We start from the raw sequence: 21,838 nt of genomic DNA, 5'->3' as shown, positions 1-21,838 counted from the left end.
TATATTTTATTGCATTTGATACCTGTTCTTTCTTCAACAGTGAAGCCCATGATATCCATGGCCTCCATGGTTTCATCATACATCTCATCATCCTGGTTGCCTGGAATCTGAACATGGCCAGATGAGAGGAAACGGTACTTGCTGAAGTTTTCGAGCAAAAGCTCCTCTGCCAATAGAGAATAAAAATCATATGACACATCCCAGCAAGAATTTCATTTCAAAACAGTTCTGCATTTAGAAATCTTAGTCTGTCAGTCATTAGGTAAAGATCCAATGAGTCAAGCTGAAAAATGATATGTTTAAATATAATATTAAAAATAAAATTAAAAAATATGTTTGAACATATTGAGGTGTCTCCACCTACCGCGTAATTTGTCCTTTGTTCCTGCTACCATGTAGTAGAAGATGTGGAAGGCTCTTTCTGTTTTTGCTTGTCTGATACAGCGAGATTTCTCCAACAGATCTGAAGTGGTTTGGACATTAAGGTTAAACTCTGCAGCATTAAAATGTTACAAATTATAAATCATTTAATTGTTTAATAATTCAGGATGTACGATTAATCTGCATCTGTACATGGCCTATATATTAAGTCTTAAAGGATACAGGTCTCTATGTTGGCTCCAACTATGAAACCTGTCACATCAAAGTTAATGCGGATGAATTTGCCCTGTGAAGAAAAGATTTTGAATCCATACATTACTTACAGTCTTGGTCATTCTAGTTACATCTGCTATCATATATCATTTGCAAACTTACGAATCGGGAAGAGTTGTCATTCTTGATGGTCTTGGCATTACCGAAGGCCTCTAGAATTGGATTGGCCTGCAGAAGTTGCTTTTCCAGCTCACCCTACAATACCAGGGTTAAAACGTAATGAGAACCATTCCATAGAAAACAAGTCAAGGAGGAAAAAATGAGAAGGGGACATGCCAGAAGATTGGAATAAAACAAAAGAACTGAGATGAAAAGGCTCTCCTTTAGAGTACACAATACAACATTTAACTATAATGTTTGGCAGGTAAAAAAATTGAAGCTGAATACATTTAGGTGGAAATTATTTCTTAAAAGGCCTGAAGCAATACTTAAAATGCAAGTACCTTCAACAGTACAAAACAAATTAGGTCATGTCAATTTAGATGGGCATAATCCCCTTAGATCAAAAGAGTGATATTCTATTAGCAGCCAAATCTCAAGCCTGCCAAGCATGTCCACCTCTTACAAGGATATCAAGAGGAGCAGTTGAGGTCAGTCTGGAATACTAAGCTTGGGAAGAGAGGACATTTTAATAGGGTTCATGAAATGGATCTCAATTAGGCCTTTAGATATTTAAGAGTTCACTTAACAAGATAAAAGTTAATCTGTGAGATGAAACACCAAGTTCTTAGAGAGAATAGTACTGCCTGTGGTTCACAAAGCTATAGGTGTCATTTAACCTCATAATTAGGCCCTGTTTCCACCTGGTATTAAGATACGTTTTGGTCGATCGGATCACAAATAGATGAGGGAGACACATACAGGTTTACACCTGGTGTTTTAATCCGTCTCTTTTATCCACTTTTGTCCTGATTTCTTCGAGGGGAGGGTCTATAGGCGGGTAAATGTATGGGCTTTTTCAGATATTTCGATCTAATGGATCTAATTTACACATGAACACAACCAGAGACAACGGAAAACATATGGTGAGCAGCAGCTTTCGTTTCTGCTCTGACGCCGAAACGCGTGTTAGAAATCAGGAATGGTGAGAGAACATTGTGCTTGGTTCGTTTTTCCTCTTCCAACCAAACTTGGGTCTCCAGCCGACAAAGTTTAAATCTTGTCTGGCTAGCTTCACATAATGTTTACGCATAAGGTCAATAGACGGTCTTTTGTGGCTTGGTCGAACACATTCGACCACATGAGCGTCTACACTACGAAAGCAATCCGGTCAAATGCGTTTTCTACTATACCTATGGAAGTGGTCGAAAGTGGACAAGCTCAAAGTGTTTTAGACCTCCTTTACACCTGTATTTAGGGTTGTCCAATTGTGATCCGATTGCCCCAAAACGCATCTTAATTCCAGGTGTAAACAGGGCCTTAGATTCTCATTTTTAGACTTAAATGAAGCAGAAAAATGTTTTAACCGTGACACAGACTCTCAATTACTTTCTTACTGAGCATCAAAAGAAAAGAAAAAGAAGATATCTACCATAGGCAGCTTGCCGCTGAGAAGGAAAGAAGATCGCTGATAGCAGCAGACACTGACAAAGAAAATAAAGTAAACTAGAAAAGAAGTAGAAAGAGGGACTTTTAGAATGATGGAGACAGAGAGACTGTTGACAGAGAGATTGCTGGGAAGAAAGAGGACAGAGTGAAGACTGTATAAACATTCTTAAAGCACTTAGCTAAGTTCGACAGCTTCTTTCATTGGTCTCAGGGCAGAGAGAGGCATGTTAACTAACAGATGACAGTTTTATTGGTCCATAGAGTGCCGTTCAGAGTATGTGAGTGGGGCGGAGTGTAGCTGCTATATTTTTAAAAGTCAGAGCATCCGTGTTTTCTCTTGTGCCAAGATCATTCTGACCTTGCTGACATTGTGAACAAAACACGTTAATAACCCACAATGCAATTACATAATAAGTATTCAACACATTTTTAACTATTTTAATAGACTATTATGCACTCAAAAGGAAAGAAAGATGGGATTTGTGAAATATTATCAGACAAAAATAAAAAATGTTTAGTAAAAATTAATGACAAAGTGTGGGGAAATTTAAAGTTGTCGACCAAGTGTTCCATTTACATTAAACTAAAAATCGAATCTTCTTCCAGATAAGTAGTCTATTCAGAATCCGAACACTTGTGAAATCATGCTAATGGATCATTTTCAATCTTCATGATGCTAAAACAACGTACAATAGAACAATAATGTAAACTCGGAGCGGGTTTCTCTCATCAGTGACTGGAGAATGAACGACAAGTGGGAAATGGAAAACCCAATGTGGAGTTTGACTGGAAATAGCTGTCGATTCACTCCACTCACATACTCTGGTGTTCTCTCTCGCTCGCATGCAATTAACCTTATTTACGTTTAACTGAAAGAAGAACTAATTATTTCAACCTTGAACTTTTCAGAGGACTAGTATGTAGAAGAAGTGTTTAGTAATTTTCAAAGTAGTGCATTCAAGAGTAACGAAACTACTTTTTTAGGAACCAAGAACATAACTATTATGGGCATCCCTTTTAAGCTCATATGCATGGCTGTTATGTATAAAATGTCATAAAAACAGCTATAATGTGCGCATATTTTTGTTTCCTGTGTCGTACCTCATAAGTACACATTAAACGCAGATCTACATTGAGGTGGGTTTATATTCCTAATGCACACACATATGAGCTTGACAGATGATGCACATGAACCTGTGGTAGATTAATAGGTGATCAAGGAGAAACGGGAAAGGATATGAGATCGTCAATTCAAAAGGCTATAAATTGGCATGCACACACACTGTGCTCAGACAGACCGTTTCAATGCCAGGCATCCGCTCTGGCAAAGAAAAAGTTAACCACATCTCAGATGGGGGAATGGCTCACACGTGCTCTAACGACATAATCTTGATATTATTATTTTAGTATAATCTTTTTTTTTTTAAATATCATGCGAACACTCAGGCTTTTGGCACACTGTTTGTCTACAATCATTTGAACAGTAGCCGTACAGATGGTTTATTTAGATAGTCCCTCCATGTAAGACTAGTCTAATGTCACTCTCAGTGAGAAACTCAAGCATGCAAACTCTCAAACCCACACAAGAAGAAATTTTTCACAATCCTTTTTACTCACATAGGCAAACTGTTGTCCTGATTGTTGCTATTTGAGGAAATTAATTAAGGAAATTGTCATTAGATGAATGCGAACTAAGGGCATTCTGTTGCATTCACCGGTTCTCCTTTAGCATCTGTAGAAGTCTTGATTTCCTTGAGATACTGAAGGCTCAACAGCAAATTATATTTTGGTATTAGGCAAAATCAGAGCGAGCATAATCTTGTGATAAATGGGATATGATATCGAAAAAGTGTTCTTATCTGTTCACAATATGACCTTTGCAAATAATTACTCAAGTCATTATTAGAGGATTCAAAATGTCAGACTCTGATATGAAGGAACAGGATCAAAGCAAGAGCAAAGAATAAAAATGATGACTGAACTCATAAGAACCGGCTTGAGGAGAAGACAGAGGTTATCAAAGAGAGAAAGAGTATTTCTAGAGTGTTCATACTTACAGCAGCACTTGTGTCTTTCTTGCCTTTGTGGGACGAGGCCACTACAGCCAAATACTGGATGACTTTCTTGGTGTTTTCTGTCTTCCCAGCACCTGATTCACCACTAGGAAAAAAACAACACTGAATGACAAAACTGTGTTTTCTTACATTGAATAATACTAATAATGGAAATACCAGTGTTTGCAAGGCATCAAAACACCAGCGTTACAGGTAAGTATAGGTTTTAGGATTTGGTTCTATGTAAATGAAATGGCACAACAGAGCCATAATCATGAAAAATAAGTCCATGTCTTGGCACTATATTTGCTGTGTAAATACTTTAGTCACATGAATTTTCTCCTCATCCACCATATTTATGACCACCTGCCGGGGAAAGTAATCGCTGTGAATACAAAACACATGAATCAAGAAACTGATAAATCGATGGTTTTGGATAACCAAAAACGAAAATTTGTTTAAAACAACTCTATGACTGACAACACTACTATTCAAAAGTTGGGGGTCAGTAAGATGATAATAAAATGCTTTTGAAAGAAGTCTCTAATACTCACAAAGCATGCATTTATTTAATAAAAATACAGTAAAAACAATAATATTGTAAAATAATATTTCAAATTTAAATGAACTTTTTCTATATTTTAAAGTGTAATTTATTCCTGTGATGCAAAGCTGAATTTTCAGCATCATTACAGTCTTCAGTGTCACATGATACTTAAGAATTCAGTTGATTTGGTGCTCCAAAAATACAACATTTGCTGCTTAATATTTTTGTGGAAATGGGGATTTTTTTTTGTAGGACTCCCATGAATAGAAAAAGTTCAAAAGAACAGCTTTTATTTAAAAAGTGTTAATTTTAACAATTTAAAAGTATTTACTGTCACTTTTGATCAATTTAATGTATCGTTGTCTTTCAAAAGAAAAAAAACTTTTAAATGGTAGAGTAAACAAAATGAATAGTGTTTAAAAAATATGCATGCATGCAACAAAAAACAGAAATTAAACTAAATTTTATATCAAAATATATTTTTTATCATTATCTATAATTTACTTTGTTACAAGAGCTTAGCGCACTATCGCCTTCTATGATACGAGAGAGATATTACTGAGCCTTCATGCTGACACGCTAACATTTCCATATTAGGAAAACTGAGTCTGGGATCCACAGGCCCTGTGCAGCCGAAGGGCTGATTCTCTGGCAGGAGCAGGAAGCCCTCAGATCAGTAAAGTCATTTAATGGAGAACTTTATACAGCAATGTTTGTAGATCCACAGTTTTTTACCATTTATGATAAGGTATAGTAAAATTCATGATGATCACAGTCACTGTTGCCAACAATGTAGCCAAATGGTGATTGAAGTATTGGACAATTCCCACACACTACATTAGATAAGAGGTATGGGAAAACACGTGTAGATTTTTGCTTCAGATCAGTGTTTTTTAACAATCAGTGTGTTTTTAACAGTTTAACAGTCCATGTGTTTTAACTTTGGGTGGTTATTCCCAAATGAATCATTTGATAATAAAAAAACTTTGCTTTGAGACGGTTTAAAAAAGTTTCTTTCATGGGAAAGTTGGGCCATGCGGAAACATCCTGATGTCATTAGAGAATTCTGTGCCTTAGGAACAGTTGCCCAAGAGCAGTTTAAATGGCTTCAATTTCCTATTCCACACTCAGAGGAAGTTTGCAGACAGTATCTGAGGGTGCCTCCCACACTGACACATTGCATCAACACCATTTTATTTTAACATCCTCATATTTCACAGCTGTTTTATTATCACACAGATGTGAAACAATGATATCGCCTGTAAAGATCACCTTATGTCTTTTCAATACTATAACAGCTATTTCTATTTCAGGTTTTGTTGTGGGGCCTCTACAGACGCAGATCAAATGCCCAATAATGACTCAAGAAAACAAACACAAATGAAGTCAACATGCAAGATGATCTGGATTTAGAATCAGGGCAGGGGGCACATTTCCTGCGAGTAGGTCGACTCTGAAGAGACATGACCCTTGGGTTCATCTGCCTTGTTCTCAGTGCTGAGGACATTTTGGAAAAAAAGGTCACAGTAGAAGGACTCTTAGTTTAAATTATCTCTATTAATCATAATGTTTATATTTGATGTCGTCTTTTTAATTGTTGTATATTATACTAGAAGGAGCTTATAAGAGTGAGTTCCAGATTTAACGTTAATCTTAATTTGTCAAAACTGTTAACTTTAAAAGTGACGTGACATGAAGTTCAAGAATGTTAACCCATACTTGGAATTTGTCCTCTGCATTTAACCCATCCAAGTTAGTGCACACACATTAGGAGCAGTGAGTACTAGTGAACACACACTACAAACCGTGGTCAGCCATGTGCTGCGGCGCCCGAGGAGCGTCTGGGTGTTAGATGCGTTGCTCATGGGCACCTCAGTTGTGGATATTAAGGGGGAGAAGAGCGCTGTTCATTCACTCCCCCACCTACATTATTGAGAATCGAACCTGCAACTTTCGGGTTAGTCTCTAACCATTAAGCCATGACTGCCACCTTTATTCAGGGATGTAAACAGTATTAACCACTGCCAGGTGACATTAGATAACCTTTAGCTGTGTCTGAAAGCTAAAACATCTGTCTTCTTGTTCAGTCAGTCATTGACTTAACAGAAAAGGACTACAATGCTATAACTTAAAAAAATCCATTTCAAACACCATTTTTATTATTTATATTAAGTGCCTGCACAGGAATGTAGGATATCAAAGCAAGCAGAGGATACATGCAAGGCACCTTCAAAATTAAAGCATTTTACAAGACGCTGGTGTTACGCAAACACTGGATTCTCAGCACACTTCAAAACAGGCTTCAACCGACTTCAACTTTACCATCTAACTCTATTTGTAAGGATGTTTTTCCTCATATAAGATATGTCTGGTGTTTCTACTGTAATTGTGACAAAGCTGCTTGTTTTCAAACTTTTTTATTAACAGAAAATGGGAATACTGATATATTGAATGGGCTACACTTTATTTCGATGGTCCACTTTAGACATTCTGCAATGATAAATAACTTTGCAACATGTCAACTAACTCTCATTAGAGTATTAGTAGACTGTTAGGTTAGGTTTTGGGTTTGTAGAATAAGTTAACATGTACTTTTAGTCAGTAGAATGTCTGTTGGGGAATATACAAATAAAGTGTTAGCAGATATTAAGCACACAGTCTACTATTACTCTAATGACTGCTAGTTGAAATGTAGTTGCAACTTATAGTTAGTAGAATGTTTAAAGTGGACTATTTAATTAAAGTGCTACCTATTAAGGTAATTAAAAATGATTAATTTTGTGATTCTAAATATCAAGAACTGCATTTCTTCAATTAGAACAACATTATAAATTATTGAGCTTAGGAGAAAGAGTAAAGTACAGTATGATTATGGTTTACATGATTTTATGTGTTTTTTAGCATTTTAATTTAGATTTGAGTTTGATTGCTTGAATAAATTAAAAATGTATCCATTTAAACATCCTGCAGCCCCCCATGGAAGTCCTGGCCGAGAAGCATTGCTTAAGAGCCAGTTAGACTAAAAGCAGTTACTGCAGTGATGTAAATAAAACTATGAAAAAACTCACGTGCAAAGAATAGACTGGTCCTCTCGATCTGTAGAAAGAAAAGACAGACATTACAGCGGCCCGAGTGTCAGGCTGGTGCTCATGGAAACTGCAAGAGAATATACCATATCATTTTTGAACATCATGAAATACATATGTTCTGCTCTTAAGCCTAGAAAAAATACTTTTTTCTTAAAGTCGGCATGAAACAGAAGTTGCAATAGTCTTTTCTTCCCTATTATTTAAATGAAATGGCTTCTTTAAAAAAGAAAGTAGGACGGGACTTGATTTTGTCCATCAGGAATTGATTGGATCGTTGTGGTTTGCTATTGGTCGATCTCATGTGAGTGAAAGGTTGCCCCGCCCTCACGCCAGTAAACACATCATCAGAGAAGAGCAGAGATGTCACTGCAAGAGGGAGGGGAAGTTATTTTGATTAAAGGTTATGAGAGCACATAATTATGTGCATGGATAAATAATTTATTTATATTATTTATAATAAATAATACAATATTCCATAAAAAAAACTGACTTGTCGATCTTGATTTCACGGTCACTTTAAGTCCAGTTCCTTCCATGTGAAATGGTGTATGATCAAATACCATTGTCATTACAACATCGAATAATGCACATAATCTAATAATCTTTGATGTTTTAGCGCAGCAATTTGATTTGCTGAGGAAGAAAAACTGACTCCACTATCCTTTTGGGAGTTGCAACACAATTCTTACTGAGTTCAGCAATGGGACAATCATTGATTCATGCTGCTAAAATTAGAACCTGAAAACCTTCTCAGATGATCTTGGCTCCATTTAAGGTTTTCTAATCCTAACCGTACACCACCGAATGAAATAAAACGCCATCTATTATTAGATCATTTATCAAATAAGTATTTTGATCAAGTCAAACAAAATACAATCTTCTCTAACCAATTCTAAGCCAATGAATTTGTAGATTAAATTCAAACAGAGTTTGGTTCTTATCTATGATCCTGGAGACTGGACGGACGCCCAACCATCTAATCAGCTGAATGTGAGCTCGCCTGTTCTGCTCATGTACTATAGAACCTTCTTCTGTTGTAAACACAATGAATGACTATTGCTCATTTTGGATATGACCTAAGCTGGGCAGGTTTCCACATACAGCATGAAGCCTGTTCCCTTGTTTCTTCCTAATTAAGGCACAAATCGAGGCATTCGGGACGCAGAAAACCAAATCTAAACACACCGATGGGGAATCTGCACCTCAGCCAGACTGTTTGACAAAAAGCAAGATGCACAGGTATTGTGTTATCCAAGCTAGTAGAAGGTTATGCATATCCAATAGATTTAATGTCATAAATATACCATTCTTCAAATCATTTCTATTCTTTTCCATTCCATCCAATATGGGCTCCTAAAGTTTTGATTTATGACAAGGCTACACCATTTCACACTTGGTTGAACATTGAAACCCTGCTGGACTTCAAAGAAAGATCAGTTTAAGCCCCTGAGCAGGAATGTGAACACTGGCACTCATGCTTGATCATGCTGGATCATTTTTACTCATGTCATCAAGTGTAACAGTTCAAGATATTGCTACTACAGGAAGCCCTCAAAACATGTTAAACCCGTAAGACTCTGTTCATCTTCAGAACACAAATGAAGATCTTTTTGATGAAATCTGAGAGCTTTCTGTCCCTCCATTGACAGCTACACAACTTTAGTCCAAATTTAAGTATCTTGTCAATGGAGGGACAGAAATATCTCAGATTTCATCAAAAAGATCTTGATCTTTGAACGATGATGAACGAAAGTCTTACGGGTTTGGAACGTCATTAGGGTGAGTAATTAATGACAGAATTGAAATTTTCCATCAAAAGATGTGTTGTCATGTGATTTTTAGGAGCTATAACTGAACACATTTTGTGCTATGTGAACAATAAATGATCATCTCTCTTCATATAGCAGGAAATGAGTCTCACTGTGATCAACATTTAGGTATGATCTGCATGAATAAGGACAGGGTTTAAGCATGATTTCTCAACCCATGTCTAATGTAAGCATGAGTGGACTGAGCAGAATTACTCTTGAGGAACAGCGTGACAGCACACCTTCCTACTTCTGCTTTTTGACAGCAATTTTTTTGCAAGTTTAACTGTTTCTCATGAGATAACAGTTTCTGAAATGTTCCATTGCAAACTTTGCAGGAAGGTTTTGTTTTATCTCAAGCACTTATCTTTTCTAGATGAATTGATGCATCAACAACTTCATTAGCAACACTTTTGACCACGCTAAAAGCTGTAAGCCTGGGGTGTAAAATATCTTGTGGTTTTTCTTCTTTTCCTTTAGCACCTAATTTCACTCAGTAATATAGCTTCAAATTTCTGTGGCTAACAAAAGCTGTTTTAATTATTTGGAAAGTGTTTAAAATAGCATTAGATGTGTGACCTGCTGGCACATGTGTGCATGCACCCCTCACACCACTGAAGGACCTGTTAACACAAGCTGTCACACTCCATTTCAACAAACACAAATGACATTCGTTGTTATAAAGAGATTCTACACTGTTCTGTTGCCAATTAGTGAAATAAAAATGTCTTTTGGATTCACTTGCGTTGGAAGTTTCCAAGACAACGGCTATTGTGAAATCCAAACATTCAGCTATTCAAGCTATGATTTAATATGCGAACGTCCAGCAGTGCGGGCCTTACCTTGCATCATGTTCCTATAGGCGTTGTCCGTGATGGAGTAGATATGGGGAGGGACCTCGTGGCGCTTTTTGCCTTTGTACATATCAATGATCTTCTCAGAGTAGATTGGCAGCATTTTATAGGGGTTCACCACCACACAAAACAGCCCAGAGTATGTCTGAAGAAAGATAACGTCTCAATTTTCCACTGTATGAATCCATCAGGTAAAGAACAACAAGGAAACATGGCAGCACAGTACCGAGTCATACAATGTGTCTTAAAATATAAATATAAGGAACTTAGGATTAAGTCTGTATATTTTACTCATAACATCTGAAAGCGTAGGCGATGCATAATCCATATGGAAGACTCCTTTTCCCAAGATTTCCTCAGAGCAAAATGTCGTTAACTAATGGTTTGTTACTAAAACAGAGTGCAAACAAAGTTTGGAGGCCTGTGGAAGTTATATAACCTCTCACTCTTGGGGAATGTATACTTCCTCTTTCTTACACTTTAGTGCATTAGTGCAAATCATCGCTGCCATTTTAAGCTACATGGTTGTCAGTGCAAAAATTATTTTGGATTGGTTCGGCCACAATAAATTTATTTTTAAATGTTATGCATTGGCTGATAATAAAATGTTATGCAATGTAATGTAATAGTAATGTCAGCAGGGGGTCAATGACAAATATGAGTGTTGAAGATTATTGTAACGGTTACCAGCTCGAGTGCCCTTGAGAGCCACCAGAGGGCACTCCACATCAGACTATTGTCATTCCCTCACAAACTACATTTCCCATAACTCACTGCTCGGACTCATCATCCCTGATTGCACCTACCTGTGTCTCATTACCTTGTCAGTCTCAGCCTATTTAAACCATGTACACTCATTCATTCCCTGAGAAGTCTTGTATGTGTCTCACTGCATTTCTGTGCGTGTTTGTATCCTGTCTCTCGGTTTTCTTGATTCTCTCTTTGCCTCAGCCCTTATCTGTTATTGTTTGGATTGTTTGTTTGTGTACGACCCTTGCCTGGATCTGGATTACGATTGTGGATAACCCAGAGCAAGAGCAATTTGTGACATTTATAAATTTACAAATTGTGACAATTTGAAACATTTATAACATTTTCAACATTTTAATGACTCTAAAAATGTAATGTGGTGTAACCAAAAATAACATATTTTTCTTGCACCTTGAATACACAAGAGTGTACAGTGTGATATATATATAATTAATATTTTAACAATACTGCTTGTATCAAAAATAAAATTGTGCTGAGGTACTTAAGGGTTTCTTTTCAAGCATTTCATCCTTTCAATCAGGCTTTTATGATATCTTGTCAGTTGCATCACTCTGATATTTTTAGTTTAGAAATTAAAAATAAGCTTATCATATAAGAGGTGTATTGAAGTCACTGTATGTATGAATTGCATTTCAATGTATTTTTTAATAAATTAATAGACACCAACAAAAAAAGTCAAGTCAGTCACTGACCTTAAGTCAACTTTATAAATTAGAGAGCATGTTTATTAAAATTTATTAAGCAATTATTATTATTTTTAATATTATTTAAAAGCACTGTGGCATACTTACATAGATGAGCCCAGAGTAGTATCTCTCCCTCAGGTTGTGCAGAACAGACGCTTCATTCAGGCAGGTGAGCTCCGCCATATCCTCCACCTTGCTGAACTTGGGTGGGTTCATCTTCTGGATGTCATCCTTGTTGACTGTGATTTTCTTACCGTTGTCCGCCAGCTCCACCAGGACCTCATCACCATGTTCCTCTTTGATGCAGGCCGACTCAAAACCATGCTTCTCAGAGGGGACCCACACCAGCTTTTTGGCTGTCCAATCTGCCTGTGCGACGGGGCTGTTAATGAAGTCTTTGTCCGTGAAAAGGAATTTCTCGTCCTCGCTCAAGCCCTTTTTCGTCATTTTGGTTCTGGGTTAAGACAACTACAAATTTAAGAGGAAAACAGATTTTTAAACACAATGTTTTACTTCTAAATGTAAACAATATTGGCAACAATATTGGATCTGTGCAATAGACTTTAATTGGTAACACTTCATTTCGATAGTCCACTTTAGACATTCTACTTACTATAAGTAACTTTGCAGCTACATGTCAACTAACTGTCATTAGAGTATAGTAGACTGTCTGCTTAATATCTGATAACACTTTATTTTGTTGGTCCCACAACATATTCTACTGACTATAAGTAACTTGGCAACTACAAATCAACTTATTCTACTAACCCGAACCCTAACACCTAACCATAACCTAACAGTCTACTGACAGTCTACTACTACTCCATTGAGAGTCAGTTGACATGTAGTTGCAAAGTTACTTATAGTTAATAGAATGTCTAAAGTGGACTATCAAAATAAAGTGGAACCCTTTAATTAAATACAAGTTGCAAAAGGCAGGGCTGTAACCAACTCCCCCCCCCCATGTTTTTTACATTTTTATATTTTTGATGGGCAAACTGTCACCTCCAATATTTGATATTTTAGCGCTTGTCAAAATCAATTTGGTTGAGATGGCAAATCAAATAAAAGAAATCAGGCTTTACTGTTCACAGTAACCATACACAAATTCCAGCATGACGCTTTGGTGAAAGAGTGCGAGGTAAGATGTGAGCAACTAAACAACAAACTTTTTGTTAAATCATACAGTAAGTTAAATTTTAAATTGAAAAGTTAAATTTTAAAAGTTTAATTGAAAAGTTAAATTTTAAATTGAAAATATAGTGATTCATGTAACTCAAAACAGAATCTGATTAGAGAGTCAGTGTAATGGCCAATTATCAATGGAATATGTAACATCCAACAAACACTTTATGGATGATTTTTGGATGTGGTTGCAATTCACTATTGCCACAGTGTATCAAGTTGGCAAGTTCACCAATCAAACAAACCCTCTTCCTAAACAAACATTGCATAGGTCACAGGGGAAACCACTATTTAGATGAAAGGATGAGAAAAATGCCTGGGAAATATCAAAAATGTTGTCAGTATTGATCAAACAATCCCTGTCTGACCAAAAACTGAACAAATCATATCCTACTGGGAAAATAAATATATATGATTATGTGATAATCTCCACAGCAAATGCTGTTTTTCTTGTTTCTTTTGGTGCTCAGCTGTGGTCCCGTGCTGCGATGACCATATAAGGCTGCCTTTGAGTCAGTGGACGCTCTGTCCACCTAAACAGCAGAAGCAAGTGAACTCCCAAACAAAGCCCTTATAGGGAATAGTATGCCTCCAGTCGGACTCAGTTTACTCCAAAATGATAACATTAGGCAGGGACAGTCAGAGGCTGGTGGGGGTCTAATTTTCCTGCCACTTTCCCCCACCCTTCTTTTCCTCTGGGTGGCTGATATAGGGAAGTTTACACAAGTATTTTCGAGTACAGTACAGTTGGCAAACAGCAGGTGCAGCTTTGGAGTTCACGCAAGCACAGAGCTTTAAAAGCAATTTTGGGAAACAATATCCGAGCTACGCCTTAGATATGAACCGATTTCCTCCTCCATTTATAACCAATTGTTTGTACATTTACATTGTATGGTCTAATGGCCCAACAAAAACAGGAAAATATTGTTCCCACTAACTGACTTTCTAACAAAAGTTAACTTAAAAAAACCTAATTAAATTCAAAATGTTATGAAATTTGCATAATATCTAAAACCAGTGTTGCACTTGCTCAATTAAAACATGGAGAATAAGTTTATTCGGAGTCTGTGCTGTAGAAAAAAGACTATACGACATTAACATGCTTAAAAGATACAATATTGAGAGTTTCTGAAATGCGAATCTCTTAACTGCTCCTTTTTCTACCACCAGTTTTTCAATCCATATTCTTTTGTCCAAATGACGACAAAATCGTCCCTTGAAAAAAAACACGGAGGGAAAAGGGTCATTTAAATGCCCTGTAATCGTTTGGGAGCGAGACAAACAAACAAAGTTTCTCTATGATAAGCTGATTTAATTAAAAGTTGGAATTTCCTGTGTCCTGTGTAGTGTCCTGTGCATAGATTCACAGACCCTTTTTTTGGGGGGAAGCTCCTTCATTTCAGCACTTGAGATTCATTGAGTTTTCAATGAGGTTTTTATGGATCAGGAGCTCCACTGCAAACATATTGCAAAACCTACCTAAATAAATTAAGGCTGTGTTTTAATTAAAAGAAATTCTGACATTTTTTTTTACATGGCCGAAGTAAAAGTTAGCACAAATCAGGGTCCTTAGCCTGTGTCCAAATGGGCCTAAAGCCCAGAAAATCATGTGACCATGTTGTGCAGATGGATTTTTGTGATCCCCCGGTCCTGTGAAAAGTTTCCTCCTTTTTTCTCTACTCCTCCTCATCTTTTTTTTTTTTTCATTCCACCCATATGGTTTTCTTTTTCTCATGAGCAGCTGTGTAATTTCAGTCTCTTTTTTTAACATTTATATTGAGATGGATGTGCAGACCAGGTCAACGGCACCAGCTTTAAAGCTGTTGCAATGACAATATATACTGAATATAATGCTTCCTAGTTCAGGCACATTTAAACAACATGTTGCCATTAATGACCATAAAGGCCTTTTTTCTCCAAAACACACATTGACCGTTTGATAAGAGTGGATTAAACTGTTAAGACAGTAGTCCAGCTACTGGTTTTAAGAAATAAACAAGAGTTCAAGTAGGAGTCTGTCAGGTGATGCAGAAATGTGTTAAATCATTAGAGTGACAATCAGGTAAGCAGCCTAAAGATAGACCACAAATGTGCTAAAGTCAAAAACACAGCTAAACTGATTCACTATTGAAGGGTAGCTGCAAGTAAACTCGTAAAAACTTGCTAGGTCTAACGATCTAACCAATATGTCTGTAAAACTTCCTTTTTCTGCTAAGCCAGACTAAAACTCACTTCTGCTACATGCACACACCTTTTATCATTATTATAAAAGATATTCCAAAAAAGCTGTCAGAAATGTATCTAATGTAATACAACGGTTTGATTTATATAGATTTATAAAAGGCACACATAAAGGAAATGAAAACTATCCACAATGCTGGGTTGTTTCAATGTCTGGGTCCATAATGGACAAACCCAACCGCTGGTTTAAATTAAACAGTTTAAACCTAGGTTCATTTAAACCAACGGTTGGGTTTGTCCATATTTGACCCAAACATGGGTTGAAAAACAACCCAGCATTTTTTTTTGGAAAGACATGGCGGAGTAATTATCTTTTATTCTATATGGTAATAATGTTTAGGTGATTATCTCTTTAAATTTCCAAAATGACACTCAGTACTCTTTCAGAATGCCTCTTAAGAATGTTTATGTTACTGATCAAGACATTAATGGATAAATGATGACACAGTCAATGACTACTTCCCCTGCACTTTATTACAAGATCACAGTTCTTCTTCGTAGACTTCATCACACTATTGTCTATGGTTAGCTGCTGTCTATGCATATCATAACTTCAATGGGAAATGAGAGGACAGTCAGTTGACTCTGTCTGCTGTTCACCACAACGTTCAGAAAGCTGCATTTGACAACCATATTTGGAGAACAGGAAACTCTTTGGTTTGTCAAGCTCACTGCTTCTCTCATTCTACGCACTTTTTTCAACCATTTCCTATGACAGACTCAGCTGAAGTCAAACTTGTGCATTAAAGAATGGATGGATAGACAAGATCACAAGATCACAAGCTTTATGATGATGTTTTGACTAGAAAGTCAGAGATGCACGAGTTGTTGAAACACTTTGCTTTGTGCAATAAAATACAATTCTGTCATCATTTACTGTTCCAGACCCACTAGAAGATCTTTCTTAAGTAGAGCACAGATGATGTTTGGCAGAATGACAGTCACCATTCACTTTCATTGTAAGGAACACAGATGCAATGAAAGTGAATGGTGACTGAGTCTGTCAGGAACTAACATCCTGACATTCATGTATTTTTATGTTTCAGTGAAAACAAATTAGTCATACAGTCTTGTTTGGAAGTTTGGAATAATATGAGGGTGAGTAAATGTTGACAAAATTTTCATTTTGAGTAAAATATCAGTTTAATGGTGGCATAAAATAACTGAATGAACAACTGTCAAACACATCTTTCAAAGTAATTAAATGTTGACAGTTTCGAGATTCAGTGAAATATTACTGTTTTTCTCACACAGCTCAGAACCCAAGCATTTTTTTCGCACACTTGACACTGTATCAACTTAGCCTACTGGCATTCAGTCAGATGATTTACATAGCCTTTTTGAAACCCTCTGTTAGCAATGCATACACAACTAAAAAAGTACAATGAATATATAATAAAGTATGAGTAATATCGCTGCATACTCACAAGGCTGATGAAGAAATGCCGCGATTTGGAAAGTTAGGGTTTGGAGAGTCCTGCGACAGTGAGGTACTCCAAAGACGAACAGTCCAAATTAGTCAGAAAACCATGAGAACATCATTTAAACGGAGATGCGGATGGAGTGGGCGGGGCCTTGCAATCGATCCGCGCTGTTATTGGTCAGTGCGTTTTGACATTTCAGGTGAACGATAGTCTTTTCGGTCGCATCCACACAGTGTGAAACACTTAAATGTAACAAAAGTCCCATTAGAGTAAGTGCTACTTTTTCAGAAGGCAGTAATGATGAAAAGAGAGAAATGAAAGTTAACAGGAATATAGTGCACGGTCTGATGATCCGCTCACATTTTTGCTTAGGCAGAAACGCCTTGAATTAATTTGCTGTAAATCACTTTCACACACATCTCAAATTACTTAATATCTTAATATCATTCTATGATGGTAATGAATGTTAGTTTTGGAATAAAACTGCACACATTTGACACGCCAAAGTTGACAAAGTTGCTTGTGGTTGAAATGAGGCAATGGAAGGACAGTTGACATTTTTGAAATAATTATTTAACTAATTTTCACATAATGTTTAAATTGATTAGAATTATCCAATTCTTTGTTTATAGTTTTAAAAATGTAGTATTATTATATGATGGATTTTATACTATATTCATATTATATGATGGATTTTAATGCTAATTTAGTTGCAGTACACAAACATTTGTAGCAGAATCAGTAGTATTGAAAAATTACAGATTTAAAAAGTAATTCATTAATTAATTTTTTTATTCTGTCATTATTTTTGTATGCCAATCTTATTCCAAAACCATATGACTTTCTTGTATGAAACACAGAAGATGTTTTGCAGTATGTTCAAACTGCTCTCTTCTTCCATTCAATTAAAGTGAATGGGGACCGGCAGGAGCTGTCAAGGAATACCTAAAATACAGAATAGAGGAAAGTAACAGAAGGAGTGAAACAAGAAAGCAGAGATTCCCCAGGCTAGACTACATGCTAGTATACGCCACATCTGGACGAGGCGAATCCCCTGAGATCCTTTTTGGGACCCTTATCGCTACGCACATCACATTCCGTCCCCTCCATTCCCACAACAGGCTTCTTGCTATCTAATGGAACTTCCTATATAAGGACAACCTCCTATTGCGTCCAGTAAATCACGTCTGTGATGTTTCAGGGAACAGGACCATGGCTGGTATGCTTCGAGGCCTTGCTGCGGTCCAAAAGAGAGATGGAGGAGAAACAAAGTCTGCAGAGAAAGAAGCGCCTCTGTCACTGGTCAGCATCAAGCTTTCCTGGATGAGCAAAGGGAAGGAAGGGAGGTAGAGAGAGTGTCATGGAGACAGATGGAGAAGGGGGGGTATAGTGAAAGTGAGAGAGGGAAATGCACAACTCTACTAGGTCTCTGTTGTGCCATATAAGGACAATGGGGTCTGCCTGGAATCTCGACTGTATTCTGTGTTTAGAAGGGAACACCGAAAGACTTGGATTGAGTGACTAAATATGGTGCAACAGCAGTGTCATTGTTAAGACAAATAGGCTTTCACTGGGATGTATTTTGACTGTTTACTCACCAACAATAAACTTCAGGGGTAGCTGCAGACTCTCATTCCGGCAAATACTAATACCAATTAAGGAATGTGAGGTATTGCACCTGCTCATGCAGAAACAGGAACATATAGATGTGAGTTTAATAGTTTGTTACTTTGTTCTGTGGAGAATCATGCAGTTAGTTTGTGTAGTCAGAGACACTAAATAATGAACACAGTACATATAAAAAACGGTTGCAATTTTATTTCACATTGCTGTTCCGTTGCACTTATTATAGCTATTACAATAACTGGGTAATAACTAGGTACTAACCCTGAACCTACCCCTAAACCTATAACTTAACTAATGTAGTTACCTTCTATTAACCAGTACTTTCTGTGTACTGTAAAATAAAGTGCAACCCAAATAACTTGTTTGAGCATGTGTTCACAAAACACATGATATGACATTCATTAAAACTACTGTAAAAATCTGTTAATTGGTAAGTTATTTTATATATACAGTGAAAAACTGTAAATGGTTTTTACTGAAAAATACAATAACATTTCTGATTTTTTTGCAAATAAAACTGACTTATAATATTCACAGTGAAAAAAGTAAAAAGATTTTCCCAGAAGTCCTTGTGTGACATCACATATGAATATATTTTATATAAATAAGGATGTTTTTACAGTGTGCATTATTAACTTTTTATTTATTAAAAAAACAAAACAAATTATAGTATCATTTAACCTCAGATATTTTGAGATATGTCCAAGCTGCTCTTTTCCATAGAGTGAAAGTAACTGGTGACCAGAGGCAAAAAATGACAAAATAGTCTGTGTGACTAATTTGCACTATATTCCAAGTGTTATGAAGCCATACTGAAAATATTTTCATCAACGCTTTCAAATATGCTCATTTTTTAGATTTGGTAATTCTGAAGAAACAATGATTGGTCTTGAGTGCGCTGTATTTGAATATTCTTGAACACAAAAGAGATTGGAAAACTATGGCAGAAGGGAAGATTATCAGTGAATAACAATGCTCACAAAGATCTTGTATGTCTTTGAAAGACATGAAATACAGTGCACAAGTCTTATGGAGAACTTGTAAGGTCTATTTTTTCACTGTACTGTATTGTACTGTTGGGAGTGCCGCAATAATATTTTGCTAAACTTCCCTTTCAAAAAGAAAGTCATGACTCATGAGGGTATAGTAAATGCTTACCGAATTTATAGTTTTGCTAAACAATTCCTTATTTTCAATAAGTGAAAACCGATAAAATGTAGGAAAGAAATTACAATATGCAGACTTATACCTGCTTTGGCTTCAAAGCCTATGCTGAAGTCCTATTTAGCTGTACCCTTAGTGGAAGAACACTATATCAGGACTTTGTCCTGACAGTGTGTCTAAAGGAGAGGAGGGAACGGGAAATATGTGCTAGATTAAAGCTAAGTGAGGCACATGCTGTTCGTCTCCTGAGACTCATCCAAAAACTCACTTGGAGTGAAGCCGTTCCCAGTAACTGGAGCATTAAGATTTGCTTACATTAGTAAAATAGAATGTCAACACCAAAACAAAATCTTACAAGGTGTGAACCCAAAGACACTAATTCAGGAAATTACATATAGTGAATTAAAAAGTTAAACCCGATTACCAGTAAACCCAACTTCTTTTAAATAAAGAACAAATACAGTGGGGAGAACATGTATTTGATACACTGCCAATTTTGCAGGTTTTCCTACTTACAAAGCATGTAGAGGTCTGTAATTTTTATCACAGGTACACTTCAACTGTGAGAGACGGAATCTAAAACAAAAATCCAGAAAATCACATTGTATGATTTTTAAATAATTAATTTGCATTTTATTGCATGACATAAGTATTTATATATAATATATATATAAGTATATTTTCTTTAAGAAGCCCTCCTGATCTCCACTCATTACCTGTATTAACTGCACCTGTTTGAACTCGTTACCTGTATAAAAGACACCTGTCTACACACTCAATCAAACAGACTCCAACCTCTCCACAATGGCCAAGACCAGAGAGCTGTGTAAGGACATCAGGGATAAAATTGTAGACCTGCACAAGGCTGGGATGGGCTACAGGACAATAGGCAAGCAGCTTGGTGAGAAGGCAACAACTGTTGGCGCAATTATTAGAAAATAGAAGAAGTTCAAGATGACGGTCAATCTCCCTCGGTCTGGGGCACCATACAATATCTCACCTCGTGGGGCATCAATGATCATGAGGAAGGTGAGGGATCAGCCCAGAACTGCACGGCAGGACCTGGTCAATGACCTGAAGAGAGCTGGGACCACTGTCTCAAAGAAAACCATTAGTAACACACTACGCCGTCATGGATTAAAATCCTGCAGTGCACGCAAGGTCCCCCTGCTCAAGCCAGCGCATGTCCAGGCCCGTCTGAAGTTTGCCAATGACCATCTGGATGATCCAGAGGATGAATGGGAGAAGGTCATGTGGTCTGATGAGACAAAAATAGAGCTTTTTGGTCTAAACTCCACTCGCTGTGTTTGGAGGAAGAAGAAGGATGAGTACAACCCCAAGAACACCATCCCAACTGTGAAGCATGGAGGTGGAAACATCATTCTTTGGGGATGCTTTTCTGCAAAGGGGACAGGACGACTGCACCATATTGAGGGGAGGATGGATGGGGCCATGTATCGCGAGATCTTGGCCAACAACCTCCTTCCCTCAGTAAGAGCATTGAAGATGGGTCGTGGCTGGGTCTTCCAGCATGACAACGACCCGAAACACACAGCCAGGGCAACTAAGGAGTGGCTCCGTAAGAAGCATCTCAAGGTCCTGGAGTGGCCTAGCCAGTCTCCAGACCTGAACCCAATAGAAAATCTTTGGAGGGAGCTGAAAGTCCGTATTGCCCAGCGACAGCCCCAAAACCTGAAGGATCTGGAGAAGGTCTGTATGGAGGAGTGGGCCAGAATCCCTGCTGCAGTGTGTGCAAACCTGGTCAAGAACTACAGGAAACGTATGATCTCTGTAATTGCAAACAAAGGTTTCTGTACCAAATATTAAGTTCTGCTTTTCTGATGTATCAAATACTTATGTCATGCAATAAAATGCAAATTAATAACTTAAAAATCATATAATGTGATTTTCTGGATTTTTGTTTTAGATTCCGTCATTCACAGTTGAAGAGTACCTATGATAAAAATTACAGACTTCTACATGCTTTTTAAGTGGGAAAGCCTGCAAAATCAGCAGTGCACCAAATACTTGTTCTCCCCACTGTATCTGTTATCTACAACCTCTATATATGCATGTTCAGTTCCCAAAGAAATCCTAACTATGTTGATGTAAACACCATTTTAGAGAGTCATACATGTTTGGATATATTTGTCCCTGTTGGAATGCAGAGCAAGCAAATATTTGGCT

The 21,838-nt window shown here is 37.1% G+C and overlaps 1 protein-coding gene across 3 annotated transcripts in view; it reads right to left on the bottom strand.

Moving 5' to 3' along the window:
• The window catches only part of myh11a (myosin, heavy chain 11a, smooth muscle), a 31,708-nt gene extending 14,473 nt beyond the window's left edge, over positions 1-17,235 (bottom strand). For 2 of the 3 annotated variants that reach the window (XM_084128970.1, XM_084128969.1), the window contains exons 1-9: positions 16,865-17,235; positions 12,117-12,479; positions 10,543-10,699; positions 7,872-7,899; positions 4,260-4,362; positions 757-849; positions 604-667; positions 365-463; positions 23-166 (exon numbers count right to left, since the gene is read on the bottom strand). In XM_084128970.1, the coding sequence (XP_083985096.1) occupies positions 23-166; positions 365-463; positions 604-667; positions 757-849; positions 4,260-4,362; positions 7,872-7,899; positions 10,543-10,699; positions 12,117-12,458 (1,030 nt within the window). In that variant the 5' untranslated portion in view covers positions 12,459-12,479; positions 16,865-17,235. Of the gene's footprint in view, positions 1-22; positions 167-364; positions 464-603; positions 668-756; positions 850-3,819; positions 3,847-4,259; positions 4,363-7,871; positions 7,900-10,542; positions 10,700-12,116; positions 12,480-16,864 lie in introns of all 3 variants that reach the window. The other variant, XM_084128971.1, reaches the window with a different exon arrangement.
• Between the last annotated feature and the right edge of the window lie 4,603 nt (positions 17,236-21,838).

The sequence above is a fragment of the Abramis brama genome (genome assembly GCF_963993115.1).
Source record: "Abramis brama genome assembly, chromosome: 11".
Lineage (NCBI taxonomy): Eukaryota > Metazoa > Chordata > Actinopteri > Cypriniformes > Leuciscidae > Abramis > Abramis brama.
This window is presented reverse-complemented; position numbering and strand designations above follow the sequence as displayed.